Raw genomic sequence first — 16,931 nt, 5'->3', positions numbered from 1 at the left:
TATAAAAGTGTGTTTAAGACGCTGAAATTTCTACAATTAAATACGCGAATTGACTTCGAGGGTTTCCGGTGATAAATTATTAACATAGCACCGATGGCTATATCATATTTCGCCTAATTCAAATAATTTTTTTGTTTTTAAATTTCTAAATTCGCATTCTCCGATTATTTCCATTTGCTAAATTTTGTTGTACCGCAGTCTTCCAAGGTACAAAAAAAAATAACCGAGTTATTCGTCGTGCGTGAATCAAAAACTGATGAATGAGCATAGTGAGAGGACATATAGAAGAAAGAGAAGAGATAAAAGAACAAGATAAATATGTGTAAAAAAAAAAAAAAAAAAAAAGACAAGTGTATGTATAATTAAGCGATCCCTCTGATAATGTCAACGTTTTATTTTTATATAGAATGCTTAAAATCTGATGTCGATTTTAAGAACGCGAAACGAGAAAATTGAATGAACGAAAGATGAAAGAGCGAGTGTGAATAATATGACAAAAAAAAAAGAGAAAGATATTTAGAGAGACGTAGGTGTGTACTAGATGCTATGATAAACTTAGGGGCTTATTCTGTAACCTTTAACGATGTCGTTAGATATATCATTGCGCAACTTTTTTCCGATATGTTTTAGTTGGGCGCAATGACACGTAACCACAACATCGTTTAAAGTTGCAGAATAGAGCCCTTAAGCCGCGAGAGAATGGAGATTTGCAATTTGCGCGCGTTTCTAAGATACTTCAGATCTATAAAAAAAATATGCTTCATGTATAATATATCCTATATGTTATATCACACATTCTATGTATACACATATACATATATACATAGATATACATCCACGAAAATGCGTGACGTATATCTTTTCTTACAATTCCTTATATATATAAATATGTATATAAATTGTAAGAAAAGTCATACATCGGGAGATTTTTTATTTATTTTTTGTTCGGGGTTTATTACCCCCGGAAAAGAATCTACTCTCTCTCTCTCTCTCTCTCTCTCTCTCTATATCCCTATCCTACGCGTTACTCTCTCTATTTTATTTTTCCGTTCTTGCGAAAGAATGAAATTGTCGATCAACTTGAATATGCGTTTTTGCATTTCCAATGACTTATATACAATATATATATAAACGAGGTAGATATTTTTATATATATAATAATCATTTATTAATTTATAACCAAGACTCACTGCGATTGATGACACACAACACTCTGTCCTTTCCATTTTTTCTTTCATTTTAGAGATTTAGATTGTACTCTTATATTCCGCGTATTATTTGTGTGAGTGTACAAGAGCGCAACTTGACAGTATAATAAGAAAATGCCAATAAAATACCATGAATTTTCATAACAAGCGCAACTAATATATGGTATGTAGAGCCCGACTCGCGCGTGTGCGCAATGCAGGTATATTATTACGTTGGAAATGGAAGAATCGATATTATATAATGTATATTTTGTGCCTTTTCAGGACACAATGTCCGAATATATTTTCTCCAAATCTGCCTGCAACGAAGAGTGACAGAGAAGTCGCTATATATATTAACAAGATTTCGATACACGTAAATTTTTTTTTCAACGATACCATAAACTATAAACGGTACAAACCATCCTTTCAAATAACAATAAATTATATCTACAGATATGCATCAATGAATCCATGGAGATAACATGTCCTTATATTTTGTTATTGCATACTCTTAATCATTTTTTTTTATAATTTCGTTACAATCGCAAATTAATGCGTTTTTATCAATCGTCGCATAAAGATTTCTATACCGTATATTCGGTGGAAATGTTTAATAATCCTTTAAAAAAAAAAAAAAAAAAAAAAAAAAAGGGAGGGGTGGTAGATTTTTATTTCTACAATATTAGCGCTTTACAATATTACTCTACAATTAGTCTCCCAATTCGACGAAGACCATCTTGTTTCTCTACTTCAAACGCAAAAGAAAAAGCAGCTAGCAAATTTAGGAATCGTGTTATCGCGTTTGTATTTTCAAATATATATCGATATTATCGTTTTCTTCGTTTACAACTTTTATCAATATTATATAAGGATCTAACGCGCTTCATGATGCGCGTAATCTGTTTCTATTGTCTTCTAACGCCTAGTTAAATTTATATATTTTTCAATGCAACAAAGAGAATATCTCGCTCTGGATAACGAACAGAAATGAAGAGCAAATCTCGAAACAAGATTCAAGTTTAAATCTATTTAAAACGATAAGTCTAGAAATAAAATGATCTGTGTTCTGGTTGTTCGTGTTATATATATATATATATATATATATATATATATATATATATATATATATATATATATATGATTTATAAAAACATTCATTGGATTCACAATCTTGCAAGATCAAACTTTTTTTTCTCCTTTTTTCAAAGAATAAATAATGCTGTTTTCAAAAAAGGTTTATTATCGTTGATGATAACGATTATTCCGAATTTTAAAGCAAACTTATTCGAGTTTAAAAAATCTCAACAGGTACTTGTCTTAATATAGAGAGACAACCTTCTACACGTACAGTGTATTATAAAGAATATTACAAAATTGATAACATTATCGTAATCTTGCCTACTTATCGACAAAGTACATATAAGATATACTCCCCGTTAGGAACATGGATTGTTATATTATTAACAATTATTTTCGATTATTTCGCAAAGTTAAGTATGTTAAGCTCATTAAATTCGTATTAAATCTTACAGAATTAAATCATCGTAATAGTAAAACGATCTTGGCTTATAGACGGAGATAAGAATATATATTACACAATCATTATGTAGCTATATTAATAACTAAGTCCGTAAAATTGAAAACGGGGGAGGTCCGGTCTGTCTCATCATCAATGCAAAGCTACTTAGTCCCTCATCGCTCGGTTGCTGATCGTTCTGATTGTTTTGCGATATATTTAAATGCTTGCTCCGACCGCTATTATGACTTTGCAAATGTTTTTTCAGATGATCTTTTCTATAGAAAGCTTTGCCGCACTCTGTACAAATTTGATTCTTGCTACCTGAGTGAGTGATCATATGACGCGCCAAGTGTTCGTTACGTTTAAATGCTTTACAGCACATGTTACATTGATAAGGCCTATCCTTATTATGACCTTGCTTGTGACGATCCAAGTGCTCCTTCCGTTTTAAGCTTGCCCCACAAATATCACAGATATGCGGTCTCTGTTTATGATCTTCGAGATGTTCGTGGAGCGTTTCTCGATCTTCAAATCTATATGCGCACTCGGGGCAATGGTAAATCAATATACCTTGCAACCAAAAGAATTATATGTTACACGAGATTGTCCATAATAAGAATATAAAGGTTCTTTTTTTTTTTTTTTTTTTTCGACAAATATTTCGCCACACGTTGTTATAAAAGATATCGACAAAATTACCTTAATATAAGATATGACGTAACTCACCGTTAATATGCTGTGGTTCAATCTCAAATTCAATTTTTGGTCTTACTGCTTGACAACTATGCGAATTATTACAATTGTCCTCGTATTTAGTTATGTATGGTAAACCTAACGTATTCGAACAACGCGCCAAGTATTCAGAAGTAAGCCTGAAATCAATCTGTAAAGGATCCGTCATTGTCGCAGCATCGACTTTCTGCACAGTTTGTGTGCCGGATGACTGCTGTGAGATTTGTGGACAGAGCTCTTTCGTACCGCACAAGTTGTTCTCATTTCTATTTTCATCAGTCTGTTGGAAATGCTGCGGCGGATGACCAGCGTACGTGTACCCAGTCATGTTGGGTCGAGTGGTATGCTGATGGGCGTGAGTGTTGGGTGAATATTTTATGTTACGTGAATCGTAAGCCATGATATTATGTAAACAACCAGTCGCAGAGAGGCCCTGATATATCCACTACACAATTTTAATTCCAATCGCAATGACACGTACGATGTCTGTGCTGTCTGTAATATCTACAACATCCGCAGTGTCGCCTTCAAAAAAAAAAAAAAGAGAGAGAGAGAAGGGTTAAAAGAACTGTCTCACTATAATGACATACGCGAATACCAATGGAAAAAAAATGCGCCTTACTGTATGACAAATATCATTGTAGAAGTGATCGCTGCATTCTGCTTCGTCGTTTTTATCACGCTCATCTCGTCGCTTCTCAGACGAAACAAATTTGTCGGCATCGCCGATCAAATCGTCAGCGAGAGTCAACTTTGATCGTGGATAATATTTCTTATCCACGATTACGCTTTATGCGAGATAGAAATTACGCTGGTGCATCTGCGAAAACTGCGATTATTTTGCGATATAAGTGATACGAGTAAACAGCCACCGATTATGGCCAATACATTGAAAGAAGAATTTTAATTTTAAATCCTTTTACTCTCTCACCTCCGTTTCACATCAATCGTACGATATGTATGTATTATGGACATGGACTAAATGCTGCGAGTTTATCCGTTGTATCAGTGGCGGCCATCTTTACGCATCAGCTGCGCTGCACAGTAGCACAGTGTCGCACCAGTCGCAGTCGCAGCTCGCGGCTGCACGAGGGAGATAGGGGCATAGGGGATTAAAGCGCGCAAACGAGACTGCGCTGCTACGGTACAGATACAGATTAGAGATGGAAAAGAATAACGTGTTTTTTTCTTTAATAAAAAGAAATTGTCTTGCCATCTTTTTTTTTAAATAGAATATTATTTTTCTCTATTTTTTTATTAATATCGTGTATTGATAAATCTTTTGTGATTACTAGCGAAAGGTAAGCGACCGATTTAATTATAGAGAGAAAGATATATGTTAACATTGACATACCGACTTTTGTTCCCGACGTTCCAATTCCTCCACTTGAAAGTTCGAAATAAAAATTTAGATCGTGAGTATTCCGGAAATGGGTATACCGGAGATTCTTCTCCCTATTAGATTATATTTGTTCTATTTTTTGTGGTATTGTTTTCAATTTTCCTTTTTGAAAAAAAAAAAAAAAAAAAAAAGTTTTTTTTTTTTTTTTTAAGCGAATGGAAACTGCTAGCATCTGAGAATTTGATTTTGAAAATTAAAATATATTTATTGAAGATGAGTAGTATAGACGAAATGCGATAAAAAAATCAGGGAAAGAAAAATAAAAGCAGAAATATTGTCAAAGAAAATATATATAATCTCCGTTTTATTATCACTATATTTAAATTATATACAACTGCGATACAAAAGTCGATTTATCTTATAAACGAATAACGAATGCACAAACGATAATTTCTTATGAGTAAATCAACGAAACGAGTTTATATTGTCCGGTAATAGCGTGCAAAACTTAATTGCTATTATAAATTAGAGAATATCGCGATTCAAGAGACCTATATGTCGGTTTTTTGAGAGATACTTTCTCTCTCTCTCTCTATTGTATTCTCTTTTATTTCATTTTGTTATTATTTTTAATTGTTGCGCTCCTAAAATAGAGAGAATGTGCATGTTGTCGCGCTCTCGTTAATAATATCCTAATTTTCTTGCTTCCTTTTTCGAATCACGATTTTACACCAGCTATAATCTAAATTTCTTGGTCAAACTTTGTTTCGATTCCGTTATGCATAGCGAAAGATAAGCGTTTAGGATACATGTACAGAGGGAAATAATTAAATATTATTAAAATTGTTTAATGGATATACAATATATATCTATGGTATACACACGTATATCTATACACCTTTACGCATATAGCCGGAAAAACTGCAGTACGCTCTCTAAATTTACATACTTTTATTAGATTCTGATAATGCTTTTTACGAATTATTGCTTACCGTACTCGATTTGCCCGTCGGTATGGAGGATGGATTTCCTCTCGCGGAAACTTTGGCTAAAGAGTTCTCCATCCTGCTAATCAATTTCTGAAAAGTATTCCTCTTGGTCACGCCATTTCCTTCGGAGGAATCCTCGATCTCCTCGCACTCGTTCGCGCCGCTTCGTCTATTCGTCTCGACGGAATCGCTTGCTCGCGACTTTCTGTTGACGGTAAACCGATTCCACGATCTTTTATCGGAGTTGATGGTCGATTTCGTTGCATCCTCGTTCGCGTCCCTTTTCCCGCTAATGTCTCTTTGTCGCGCCGTGAAATCCACCCATAACGCTATATCATCGTACAATATTTCGTTTCGCTGAATCTCCGCGGTATCGCGAATGCATAGATCGCTCCTCGGTGACTGGTAATGCTCCATCTCTACCCGGAAAGTATCGTTGTTCGCCTCCAGTCCCATGTTAGCGTTACCCGTAATCTCCTTCCTTACCGTAGTTTTCACATCCGACTCCTCCATCGATCGTAGGCTCGTTTGCTATCAAAAGAAAATTTCAATCAAGTGTCAATCAATTATAAGGAACTGCCGATTAACATATACACACATACATACATATACATATACAATATATATATATATATATATATATATATATATATATATATATATATTACGAGGAGAGGAAAATAATACCTGATTTTTATAGACGCTGACATCATCATAAAATTCTTCGGTTTGATCGGGACCGTTTAGGATTGTCGATTTCGTATAAACTGGTCTAGGTGGGGGTGGATAGTTGTATTCCGACAATTCTCCTTCGTCCGCTGAAGATTCACGATTCGGCATCAGATCGGACGCATCGTCGTAAGTAGACATTTCTTCCTTGGTCAAGAACGGTGATGGACTCGATGAAGCTTTCCCTTTATATTTCTTGTCCGATTTGCCGGGCGATTCCTTTCTACTTAAAACTCTATTCAGAAAGGATTTCTTCTGCGGCGATTTGCTCGATATTTCAGTTTGATCCTTTGTACGATCTTTGGCGAATTTCTCGTTTGAAATCAAATTCTGCGTTGAGTAAACAGTAAAGAAACTTATCCTTTATTTTCTGAATATACTATAACTATTCGCAATTTTCTATTAATTTTTTTTTATTTTTCTTTCAGACCCGCATCATTGATGATGAATGTGCAAGTGACATGCAAGATAAAGAGGCACGAAGAGCAAAGAGTCTGAGAGAGAAAATGAAAAAAAATTGTCAAGCATAAAATTTTTTAAAAAATGTACGAATTTGTATAATAATGGATGTACCATTATGCCAATAGACAAATTTAAAAAAAAAAAAAAAAATACCTCCGATTTCACCGATATAGATGGTCACTCTTTAGAAACACTCCGTATAATAAAAGAACATACTTCCACTTACTTCCACGTCGTCGTAAAAGTCTTCGCGTTCTTTTTCACCGTCGACGATTGGACGATCGTGATTCTGTCGTTCGCTGTTCGCGTTAATAGCGTTGATTCGCGAAAGGACGACGATATCGTCGTACGTCTCCTCGGATAGTATCGCGTCGCAAGACCTTTCCTTCCCCATCTCTTCTTCGTTATTACTTTTGTCGGGCGCGCGAACATCGTCGTACGCGACGACTTTGCGCTTCTCATCGGCCCATTGTTTCCTCGACAGTATCATATTCTGATAACGCGTCTCATTTCTCAAATCTTCGATCTTGTGATATATGTCATCATCGTCATCGTCATCCTCGACGGCCGCTCTGTAAGAAGGTATCGTATCGTCGTCGGGAGGTAAAGAGGGTAACCTCCGTGGTATCCGGGCAGGTAACGGAGGCGGACCTTCGATCCTATCCATTATTTGCTCGACCTCTTCGTTTTTATTACACGCCGATTCGCCTTTAGCCGTTGGCCCGTCAACTATGATCGATTCTCCTGCGTCTCGATACCGGATCGTGATCTCGTCGGGACTTATCAGGGATTCGGTGACGAAGATTCGTCGTTTTCTGCGGGTTTCCGCTTTGTTCTTCGCGTTCTTCGCACAACCCACCTCGCAGATCTTTGTTATCCACTGGTCCATGTCCTTGGGCGTTCTCGCGATGAAACGTAACGTCTCGTTTCCTGGGCGGTACATCTCGAAAGCGGATTCGCTCTTTTGCCTATCGCGGGGTATTAAATTCGGCGCCGGTCGGGCCATGTATCCGCGAATAGGATAGATCGCGTACGGTCGGTTGTGTCGTTCGCTCCGGTAGATGAGCAAATGCGATCCGACGATCGCGATCCAGCAGGCGCGGCTCTCCGATAAGAACAGCTTCTTCTCTTCTTTCTTGTAGAGCGGACCGCACTTGTGACATTTGCTTTTGATTTGCGCTGCCGATAGGTTCTTATAGATCCTAATTAACGTTTGACCTTCGTCCGTTTCGTCATCGTTCTGCTCGGGACACTCGTCCCGAGTGATAATTTCCTCTTCATTTTCTTGGAAGGTTTCGTAGTAATCTTGACGATTCTGCTTCTTAGATTCTTCCATTCCTACGTATTCCTCTGAGTCGGCTTCGTTCTTCCTTAACAACAGGCTTTTCGGACCGGAGTTCATATCGAGATAAGGTTCCGGGGATCCTCGAGTCATTTTTGTAACGCTTAGAGTCTCCCTCGAGCGTGCCAGCAGCTTTTCTCGCAGATTCTCCAACGTAAGTGGAAGTTGCGCGTCGCGAAGGCATTCCAAAAACGCTATCACTTCTATCGAGATAATATTTTACATTTACAAGAATAAAAGCTGAATTTTCGGGTAAATATATGGGTATGTTGAAACATTATGTTTGTGAAATGAATAAAAGCATAAAAATTTTCTACAACATTTATTTATTTATTTAGATTCTCTTGTGTTGAGATACATACCGCGTAATACGTCGCTAATGTTCGCATCGACTTCCATATCGTAGCTGGTGTATCGTGTGACAGCCGTTACTTCTGAGCAAAAATTGCGGCAACTTGAACAAGTCAAGAGTCTACGGTACGAATGGCAATGTGAGCACGATCGATTTATTCATCATTTCTCCCGTAGCTCCTTTTTCTAGAATATCGTAATAATTATATATACAATACATATATATACACATAGTTTGTTTGCTTGATATTGATGGTTGACGGCATTAGTTTTCAATATTGAGTAGCCACATCCTTACAGGATGTACCGTGAGATACGCTCGCTGCAGATAATGCTTTATCAAACGTTTAAATGCTGTTCACTCTTACAGACTACAGCATCTCATATATATATATATATATATATATATATATATATATATATATAATGTATTTTCGACGATGAGAAAAATAATTTTGCATACTTTTTGCTCTGTTCTTTCTGCAAATTCACCATCAAATTTTCACTTTGATGAATATTCTAGTACGGTTTTATGAATCGTGAGAAGTGAGAATAATTTGAAAGACATTTATTTGCGCGTTTAGAAATGCGCGAAAGATATAATCTATAATCTACTTTATACCGTGCTACATAAATATCCGGCATAATCAAGACACGGCGTCATCAAAGTTACTTCGATCGAGTTATTGCCGTCTACTCGAGCGAGCAATTCCTCGAGCCTCTTAGCCGCGTGACGCGTTGTCGAGGTTCGCTTGCGGAATTTTATCAACTTCAGCATTTATCTTTTTTAAATTACTCGTCTGCATTCGCGAACTTTCCGGCACCGCCCCTCCGAATCTGTCTTTATAGCTTCGGAAGGAGAACATCAAGGTTTAATCTTTAAATGTCAAACTTTTAATTAGATACGTCGAAATTAGAAGCTTTTCTATGAAGCGGAATTAAATCCAGTAAGGAAACTCACAAGGAAAAAAGAAAAGAACGACACGGTACCTGCTAGAGAATTTTGAGCCGATTGCTCGAGACCCGGGTTAATCGACGATCGCGGATCGAAGAGAATTGTGTAATAACGTGTGTCCGCCACGGATATAAAAAGACGGAAGAAGAGCAAAGTCGACAGAGACGAATGTGTGCAAATGACCGATCGATCCGATATCTCGTCCTGAGCGACTAGACTCGAATCGTTTCGTTAGAATTCAATTAGCGCGATGTGACACATGCGAGCGACATAAGGCGACTCCCGCTGAGACGTTCGCTCGGCTTCGTCCTCGCCCTCCGCGTTGACTCCGCGCTTCTCCTACGCCTCTTTCATAATCTGACTCATTCATTGTCTCTCCTGCCTGCCATTTCCCCGGCCTTCGTCCCCGGGCTTCGTGCCCTCTCGTTTGAAACGGTCATCGGTTTTAATTGATCACTTTCTGCCGACGAAATAAATAACGAGATTGTAGTACCCGTCTTCTCCCTCGAGCTCGTTTCATGTTATTGGATTCATAGGATGAGCCAAGACTATGGAAAATATTTGTATCTATTATCAAAAAAACGATTTTCTCGTCGCAAACACATAGAGAGAAAAACAACATGTAATTCGTTGCACAAATGCATAATCGAGATATCTCACGTAGTGTAACGTAGACATCTGCAAATATTGATTCATTATATAAGATATCGAAGAAACGAAAAATCATTTATTGCGAGAATCTAAATAATTATATTTCATATTAATTTCATATTAATTTTAAAAGAAAATAGATTTCGTTGATATTACCAATGTTATTTATTGAATGTTTTTGGATGTTGACTCAAAGAATCAAAGAGAGATTGCTTTTGTATTTTGCAATAGCTTTCGAAATAGTCTCAGATCATTTTGTTGTAGTCTTTTATAAAAGACTACGCGTTATATTATTTTTTACAAGGCGCGATACATTTTTATCTCAAATACGATGAGCGCGATATATATTGTATAATCCAAACCGCTCTACGTTGAAAATAATTTAAATCTTTAAACACAGGAGGACAACGAGTAACTTTCACCGATGAGAAATTATATACACGATTAATATTCCTAGTGCATTTCCCAAGGAACTTTACCGCGAATCTTCTCCAACGGTTTGACGTAAATATCGGTCGAGATTTCCGACAATTCCGGCCACGGATCGGCCTTAGCTTGCTCCAGTTCCTCATCGACCTTCTTGTACATTTCATTTCGTATATCCTAACACGCATGCAACGCATAGTTAAAGCACAGTTGTTATTTTGTTGCTATTGATAAATTTAAAATTCTAATGTAATAACTTTCTCTCTCTCTCTCTCTCTCTCTCTCTCTCTCTCTCTCTCTCTCTCGATGTGTGATAATAATTTCTTATATCATGTATGTAACGCTCTTTTCTCGGCTTCTACTTTAAGCTAGATACAGTATTTCGATAAGTGACAGAGTTACCTCGATGTCTTTCTCGGTCATAAGTCCCTTTCCTACGACTAGTTTGTTAAACAACATGATCGGATCTTGCTCGCTTTGTACAGTCTTAATTTCTTGTCTGGTACGATACGAGTATCCGGGATCGCTCATACTGTGCCCAAAGTAACGATAAGTCATCATCTCTATCACGATTGGTCCGTTTCTGAGCGCGTAATCTCTGGCGAAACGTACGGCTTCTCGTACATCCACGATCTTCATCCCATCAGCCTATGTACAAGAAATTCAGATATATTAGATGGTATAATAAATATAGAGAGAATATATATTGTAGATTAGACAAAATTAATAATTTAAGAGCCTAGTCTACTTTAGAGGATCAAAAAAATCGATTTTTTTTTACATTTTCTGAAAGCTGGAGAATTTCTGATCTCTGGAGGATATATCTTTTAAATTTTATTAAAAAATTCATAAAATTCATAAAATGGATAGAGATATTATAAGATTTTCAATAGGATGGTGCACAGCCTACAAAATTTGAAACACGTTCTTCTCCAAACACTATTTTCAAAGTCGATATGACGGGGATATCTTGAAAACTAATGGGCCGAATAATTTTAATTATTTTGAAATGAAACATTTCTTTGGGGATATTAGCGATGTAAATAAAATTTACAAAATTAACAACTTATTAAATAAGTAAGGAGAGATCAATGCCAGCTGTCGATGCTTCTTCTTTAAAATTCTAAATGATATATGATTATATACAATATATGGCAAAACCTGCGTTTTACCTTTATTCCTGGTATGATGTCTCCGCGCGTATATAACTGTGTGTTGGCGCAGGACCGATGCACGGCCGTGCCCATTCCGTATCGGTTGTTCTCGCAGATGTAGATCGCGGGTAGGTTCCAGAGCTTCGCCATGTTCCAAGCCTCGAAGAGTTGACCTTGCGACGCCGCACCGTCGCCGTACAACGTGAAGGCCACGGCACCTGTACCGTTGTACTTATGAGCCAGAGCCATACCGGTGCCGATTGGTACCTAATCGCGAAATACTAAACGCTAGATTCCCAGCAGAAGCACCAGAAGATCCGTGAACGTGATCGTTTACCTGTCCGCCGACGATACCGTCGCCGCCATAGAATCGCGGCGCGTACATGTGCATCGAACCGCCCTTGCCCTTGGCCGCGCCTGTTTTGCGACCCATGAGTTCGGCGAGTACCACGCGCGCCGAGACATCAAACACAACGGCGAAGCCGTGACATCTGTACGCCGTAATGACAGTATCTTTCTCAGCCAAGGCCATTCTGAGACCTACTGCTATAGCTTCCTACAGAAAAAACAAACAGGAAAAAAAAAAAACACACACACACACACACGCAACATTTGCGTTCACATATTTTCGCATATATCGGTTCAATCGCGGATTCTTAGCTATTTTTTCGTCTACCTGACCGACATATAAATGTAAGAAACCGTTGATGAGCCGCTGTCTGTACAACTCCGCGGCTTTGTTCTCCATCCGACGTATGTAATTCATTTTCTTGAGAGCGTACGTGGCATCGTTCAGGTTTAAGGTCGATTTTTCGGACGGTCCTTTATCGAGTCGATACAGATCGTATTTCTGAAACGAAAGTTCGAATTAGAAAGAAAAGAAAGAATAGGATAAAGATTTTGTATAGATTGTATACCGATTCTACGACGGCTTCTTTGGTAGCATTGCAGCGATGCGTCAGCAAATTGCATCGCATCTTGACACCGCAGCGATAAGGCGAGAATGCTAGCCTCGTCCATATAGAATTCATACTCGAAATATTTCTCCCTCGATATTATTGAAATTATAATTTTCTCGACGATTTTGTCCAATTAAAAGGTGCTCCGATGTCAGCCTCAAATCGATATCATCGTTAACATGATAATATTGTACATCGATCGATTATCCCGCGATATAATTGTTTTACATATACTTTTGTTTATTTTTTACTCTTTGCCCGAAGCTGCATTAATTATTTAATACGATATTTATAGCGTGAATAAAAGTTTTACTTTGTAAAGGAGTTGACGCATCGTATTTCGAGTCTTCGCTCTTCCAAAATAATCGATCGAATTTCCAATACAGACAAATAGAATTTTAATGAATTGCATCGCCGCGATTCGATTGATCGCGAAATGATGATGATCTCGATTTAAACGATCCTTCTGGAAGTTGAACGGATATTCGGAGAGATAGATTAGGAGAATAAGAAGGAAGCATTTTGGATCACGTAGAAATGACATAGAGTTAGATTCATTATTGACAACGATGAAAAGTCAAATTGTCATAACTAGTAATTTATTGCAATCAATTAATGCACGATACGCTCGTTATTCGTAATTGACACGAAATAATTTTATTAATGACACGGATAATGTTAGCACACGTCTTTAGCATAAAAAACGTTCCTCAACACAAAAATACAATAATTTTAAAAACTATGATACTTTCTCAATTATATTTTTTATGTCAAATCTTAATCTTTAGTCTATAAATAACATTTCTTTCTACGGGTATTTCTATATTTTATGTGCTCGGAAAATGTTTATTTCGATACGTTGTAAAGAGAGATAACAGAAAATTGATAAGTTATTTAAATTAACGAGAACAAAGGGATCACGATTCGTTTCAATCTAATCTTCGATTAGATTATAAAATCAATTAACCAATTAGTCAACTATTTTATTTTTTAACAATTTTAATCAATCAGTAATTTTATTATAAGAAATAGTTCTAGAAATAGGTTTTGAAAGATAAAAATTAATTGAATCGAAGGTAGAAATATCAGGCCATCGATATTGGAATATATCTAATGGAAAGAAGGAAAAGATACGCACGGAGACGTGCTGCCATTTATCGAACCAACAGTAAGCGTCCCAGTTACCTATTCATGATTAAAGAGTAGAGAGCTACAATGTCTTGTCTTAATTTTTTTATTCTATTTTGTAGAATAAACGAGCTTTATTCTCATAAATCTCTCTCTTCTCTTATAAATAAAGCAAAAGCGAATAAAAAGTTACGATATTCTAAACAAATATAACTGTTTGACAATCGGATTCATATACAATACAAGTTGTACGTACTCTCACATTAAGTAAAATCATTCTAAATCGAATGTACATAAAAAGCATATGAATGGAATGCGTTAATTGGATAATATAATGAGTCGCGTATCGTGAGAAAACGTAATTGCATCGAGAACCTAATTTTTTAAATATCATTAAATCAAACTCTGAGCGGAATCGACCGTGAGATTGCCTTGACGTCGACATTGTTTCGATAACATGATGCTCTTCACGTGAAAGGGATACAATAGTCGCTTCTGCGTGAACGGGTCCAAGCGTGTTGCGCGAAACTTGCGAGATCCTTCCGGACGAATGAGAAACGTCATCGCGTCCCGCCACCATCGGCGCGCGTCTCGTCTTCGTGTCTCACGCACTTGCATCGACAATAATTTCTCATCTCGCACGATGTATCGGCTGTGACGAGGACACGGTTGACCATGTTTGCTCATAGCTCGCAATAGCGAGGAGTGCGTGGGCGCTGCTACGCGATCTATCTCGATCTGTTTGTCAAGAGACAAATTAGATTCGTTACGGTCGTTGTAAATCAGTACTAAAACTCCTCATGTCCCAATGTGAGACCTATATATACGTTCCGATACGTAAAAAATTAATTGCTCAGTTATGCTATAATGTATCATTTTATTGATGAAGATAATTTAATCATTTAATTTCATTTTAAAAATCTCGATATCTAGTATCAATAAAAGAGATATTCAATTCCTAAATGTCTCACGCCTGTTTTTCTATAATTAAAAAAAAAAAAAAAAAAAAAAAAAAAAAAATTACCAACAAATTTTTTAGAATTTTTAAGTCTATCCAATTTTTTAGTAACACCAATAATCATATAAAAACAACACTTTTGAAATAAAACCATTCCAAGTAAAGATAATCCATCAAACGTACATATATATATATATATGTATATGTGCGTGTATGTGTTTCATTTTGTTTTTAGAAATAAAACATCTCACTTACAAAAAAGTCATATATATATATATATATATATATATTTTTATATTTATATACACACTCTAAATATATATTTACTTTGAAATTTTTTTCTTTTTTTGAAGTAAAAAAAAAGTTGACGATAAATTTGAAGTCAGAAAACACCCTTATATAATCACGTTATCAAACAGAATTTCATTTTTACAATTTTAGACATTAGATTAAAAGCCTAAATATTTAGCCCTATTAGCCTAAAAAGGTTGATTTTACAGAGAAAGCATTCGCATTATCCGAATTTTATATAAAGTTGAGATAGCATTTGAATATGGAATGCAACGTACCTTGGCACGCTTGAGACCTCGGCGATTCATTCGTGATACTTGACATGTCGCCGCCGGCATTACCTCGGTTTTCTGCTTCGGGTTTCGTTCCTTGTCTGGATCGCCGAACAGTCCTTTCGATTCCGCGACCTTGATCATGAAAAGCGAATCAAACTGCATCATCTCCTTTCGTTTGATTATGGCGACGAAACAGCCCGGATCTAACATTCGCTCGCTAGTCTCGCCGTAAATTTCGTCGATACTTCCCAGTTCGAACAAATCACTATCGGGGACCTAACGATGATTTTTTTATTAATATTATCTTAAAGAGCTGTAATTGTCTCACTTTCCAGATAACATCGATAAAAATCGTACACGCATGTTTTTTTTATAATAAATGATCTTACGACAACGTCAGTTGTAGCTAACGCTTCATCCTCCTCCTTCTCCTCCTCCTCCTCCTCCTCCTCCTTAATCCAGATTGTTTGTTGGTGTTGGATCTGCGATTGATCCTCCCATTGTTCCTGTCTATTAGCTTGTCTGACTATCTTCGAACCTTTTCCGCTGTCGTCTTTCGACGCAATCTTTCTCTTCGGCTAAATATATATATATATATATATATATATGAGACAAAGAATACCATTTATACGAAGCGAAATATGTAATATTTGAAGAGATCTTCGATGATCATTGCACAATAAACGATTGAAGGTAATTGTTAAGACAATTAGCCCTTTTTATATTGGAAGAAATTGTCTTATTAAATATATTTATAAGAAGACATAATTTCAGAAACACACGTTACAGTCTCACTTACAGGATGTTCCCGAATGTACTTCTCTGTGGCTATCCGATTGGCGTATTCGACAACCTGTTGAATCATTTCTGTAGTTTCGGACGGCAGAATTGTATGCACCTCGTATATCAGGAACTGTATGTTCGGCCTGGTCAGCGCGTACTTGAGGGTGGCAAACTGTTCTGCGAGTAGATCGCGGGGCTGCTTCGTCTCATCCGCCAAATCGTTAGTTAACGATTCCAGCAGGCCAGTGTCACCGCCGCGCGCGACAGCGAGATCGACGATGTCCCGAATGCCAGTGTAGCTGCACGGGGGAGTCGCTAGAACGACGGTCGCTCTTTCCAATTCGATGGATGCTGGTGGCGATACATATCTAACGATGAACAAGAGATGAAGGAAGATGGAGTCGGCGCTTTTCTATTATACTACCTCTCGAGCAATAATCGTGATAAAAATTTCTGATAAAAAATGAAACATTTTTTCTCCATTACTTTTCGGAGAAAATTCGACATTGTTGCAAAGTAACACCCAGAGTCCCGAGGTAAGCCTCGTAATCGCAGCGACGGTCCCCAGCGCCAAAGACCAACAGTTTCCCGGCGTCTTCGATGTCGGCCAGGAGTCCCGCCAAATAGCCCGTATGACGGGGAGCAATCGAGTGCGTGAGGATCACAGGACCAGTACTCTGCGTTGATACCACTGC

At 37.2% G+C, this 16,931-nt stretch overlaps 3 protein-coding genes and 1 long non-coding RNA gene across 6 annotated transcripts in view; 1 reads left to right on the top strand and 3 right to left on the bottom strand.

Moving 5' to 3' along the window:
* Positions 1-2,344: 2,344 nt before the first annotated feature.
* LOC138937371 (zinc finger protein 177) lies at positions 2,345-4,479 on the bottom strand. Of its 2 annotated transcripts, none has more exons than XM_070303575.1 (4): positions 4,373-4,479; positions 4,064-4,261; positions 3,436-3,966; positions 2,345-3,279 (listed from the first exon to the last, which is right to left on the bottom strand). In XM_070303575.1, exons 3-4 carry the CDS (start codon positions 3,839-3,841, stop codon positions 2,813-2,815), a joined length of 873 nt encoding a protein of 290 aa, XP_070159676.1. In that variant the 5' UTR covers positions 3,842-3,966; positions 4,064-4,261; positions 4,373-4,479; the 3' UTR covers positions 2,345-2,812. The 2 variants fall into 2 exon arrangements, with proteins under 2 accessions (XP_070159676.1, XP_070159677.1); XM_070303576.1 differs by having other exon boundaries at positions 4,064-4,270; positions 4,373-4,478.
* Positions 4,480-4,539: 60 nt separating this feature from the next.
* Positions 4,540-7,072, top strand: LOC138937377 (uncharacterized). The gene is made up of 3 exons (XR_011447508.1): positions 4,540-4,585; positions 6,473-6,630; positions 6,930-7,072. It is a non-coding gene; the product is annotated as an uncharacterized lncRNA (long non-coding RNA).
* LOC138937362 (uncharacterized) lies at positions 5,194-10,048 on the bottom strand. Of its 2 annotated transcripts, none has more exons than XM_070303558.1 (5): positions 9,120-10,048; positions 8,668-8,842; positions 7,190-8,508; positions 6,460-6,831; positions 5,194-6,303 (listed from the first exon to the last, which is right to left on the bottom strand). In XM_070303558.1, the coding sequence occupies exons 2-5, from the start codon at positions 8,702-8,704 to the stop codon at positions 5,758-5,760; spliced, it is 2,274 nt and encodes a 757-aa protein (XP_070159659.1). In that variant the 5' UTR covers positions 8,705-8,842; positions 9,120-10,048; the 3' UTR covers positions 5,194-5,757. The 2 variants fall into 2 exon arrangements, with proteins under 2 accessions (XP_070159659.1, XP_070159658.1); XM_070303557.1 differs by having other exon boundaries at positions 9,647-10,048.
* A 647-nt stretch (positions 10,049-10,695) lies between these two features.
* Positions 10,696-16,931, bottom strand: part of LOC138936888 (uncharacterized) — a 6,744-nt gene continuing 508 nt past the window's right edge. Inside the window, exons 3-11 of the mRNA XM_070302670.1 lie at positions 16,723-16,927; positions 16,253-16,604; positions 15,843-16,031; positions 15,457-15,729; positions 12,519-12,692; positions 12,180-12,398; positions 11,861-12,109; positions 11,091-11,336; positions 10,696-10,865 (exon numbers count right to left, since the gene is read on the bottom strand). Of these exons, the coding sequence (XP_070158771.1) occupies positions 10,716-10,865; positions 11,091-11,336; positions 11,861-12,109; positions 12,180-12,398; positions 12,519-12,692; positions 15,457-15,729; positions 15,843-16,031; positions 16,253-16,604; positions 16,723-16,927 (2,057 nt within the window). The 3' untranslated portion in view covers positions 10,696-10,715. The remainder of the gene's footprint in view (positions 10,866-11,090; positions 11,337-11,860; positions 12,110-12,179; positions 12,399-12,518; positions 12,693-15,456; positions 15,730-15,842; positions 16,032-16,252; positions 16,605-16,722; positions 16,928-16,931) is intronic.

The sequence above is a fragment of the Polyergus mexicanus genome, unplaced genomic scaffold, assembly GCF_030449975.1.
Source record: "Polyergus mexicanus isolate NDT 795.1 unplaced genomic scaffold, iyPolMexi1.0 SCAF_10, whole genome shotgun sequence".
Classification (NCBI taxonomy): domain Eukaryota; kingdom Metazoa; phylum Arthropoda; class Insecta; order Hymenoptera; family Formicidae; genus Polyergus; species Polyergus mexicanus.
Note: the sequence above shows the minus strand (reverse complement) of the source record. Positions and strands in the feature narration are given on the sequence as shown.

Excerpts from the sequence above, each read along its gene's own strand:
- LOC138937371 (XM_070303575.1), bottom strand. The coding sequence starts at position 3,841 with ATGGCTTACGATTCACGTAACATAAAATATTCACCCAACACTCACGCC. Across the intron at positions 3,280-3,435 it reads TGAACCACAGCATATTAACG|GTATATTGATTTACCATTGC; the intron begins GTGAGTTACGTC and ends TTTGGTTGCAAG.
- LOC138937362 (XM_070303558.1), bottom strand. The coding sequence starts at position 8,704 with ATGGAAGTCGATGCGAACATTAGCGACGTATTACGCG. Across the intron at positions 8,509-8,667 it reads CATTAGCGACGTATTACGCG|AAGTGATAGCGTTTTTGGAA; the intron begins GTATGTATCTCA and ends TTATCTCGATAG. Across the intron at positions 6,304-6,459 it reads TCAGCGTCTATAAAAATCAG|CAAACGAGCCTACGATCGAT; the intron begins GTATTATTTTCC and ends TTCTTTTGATAG.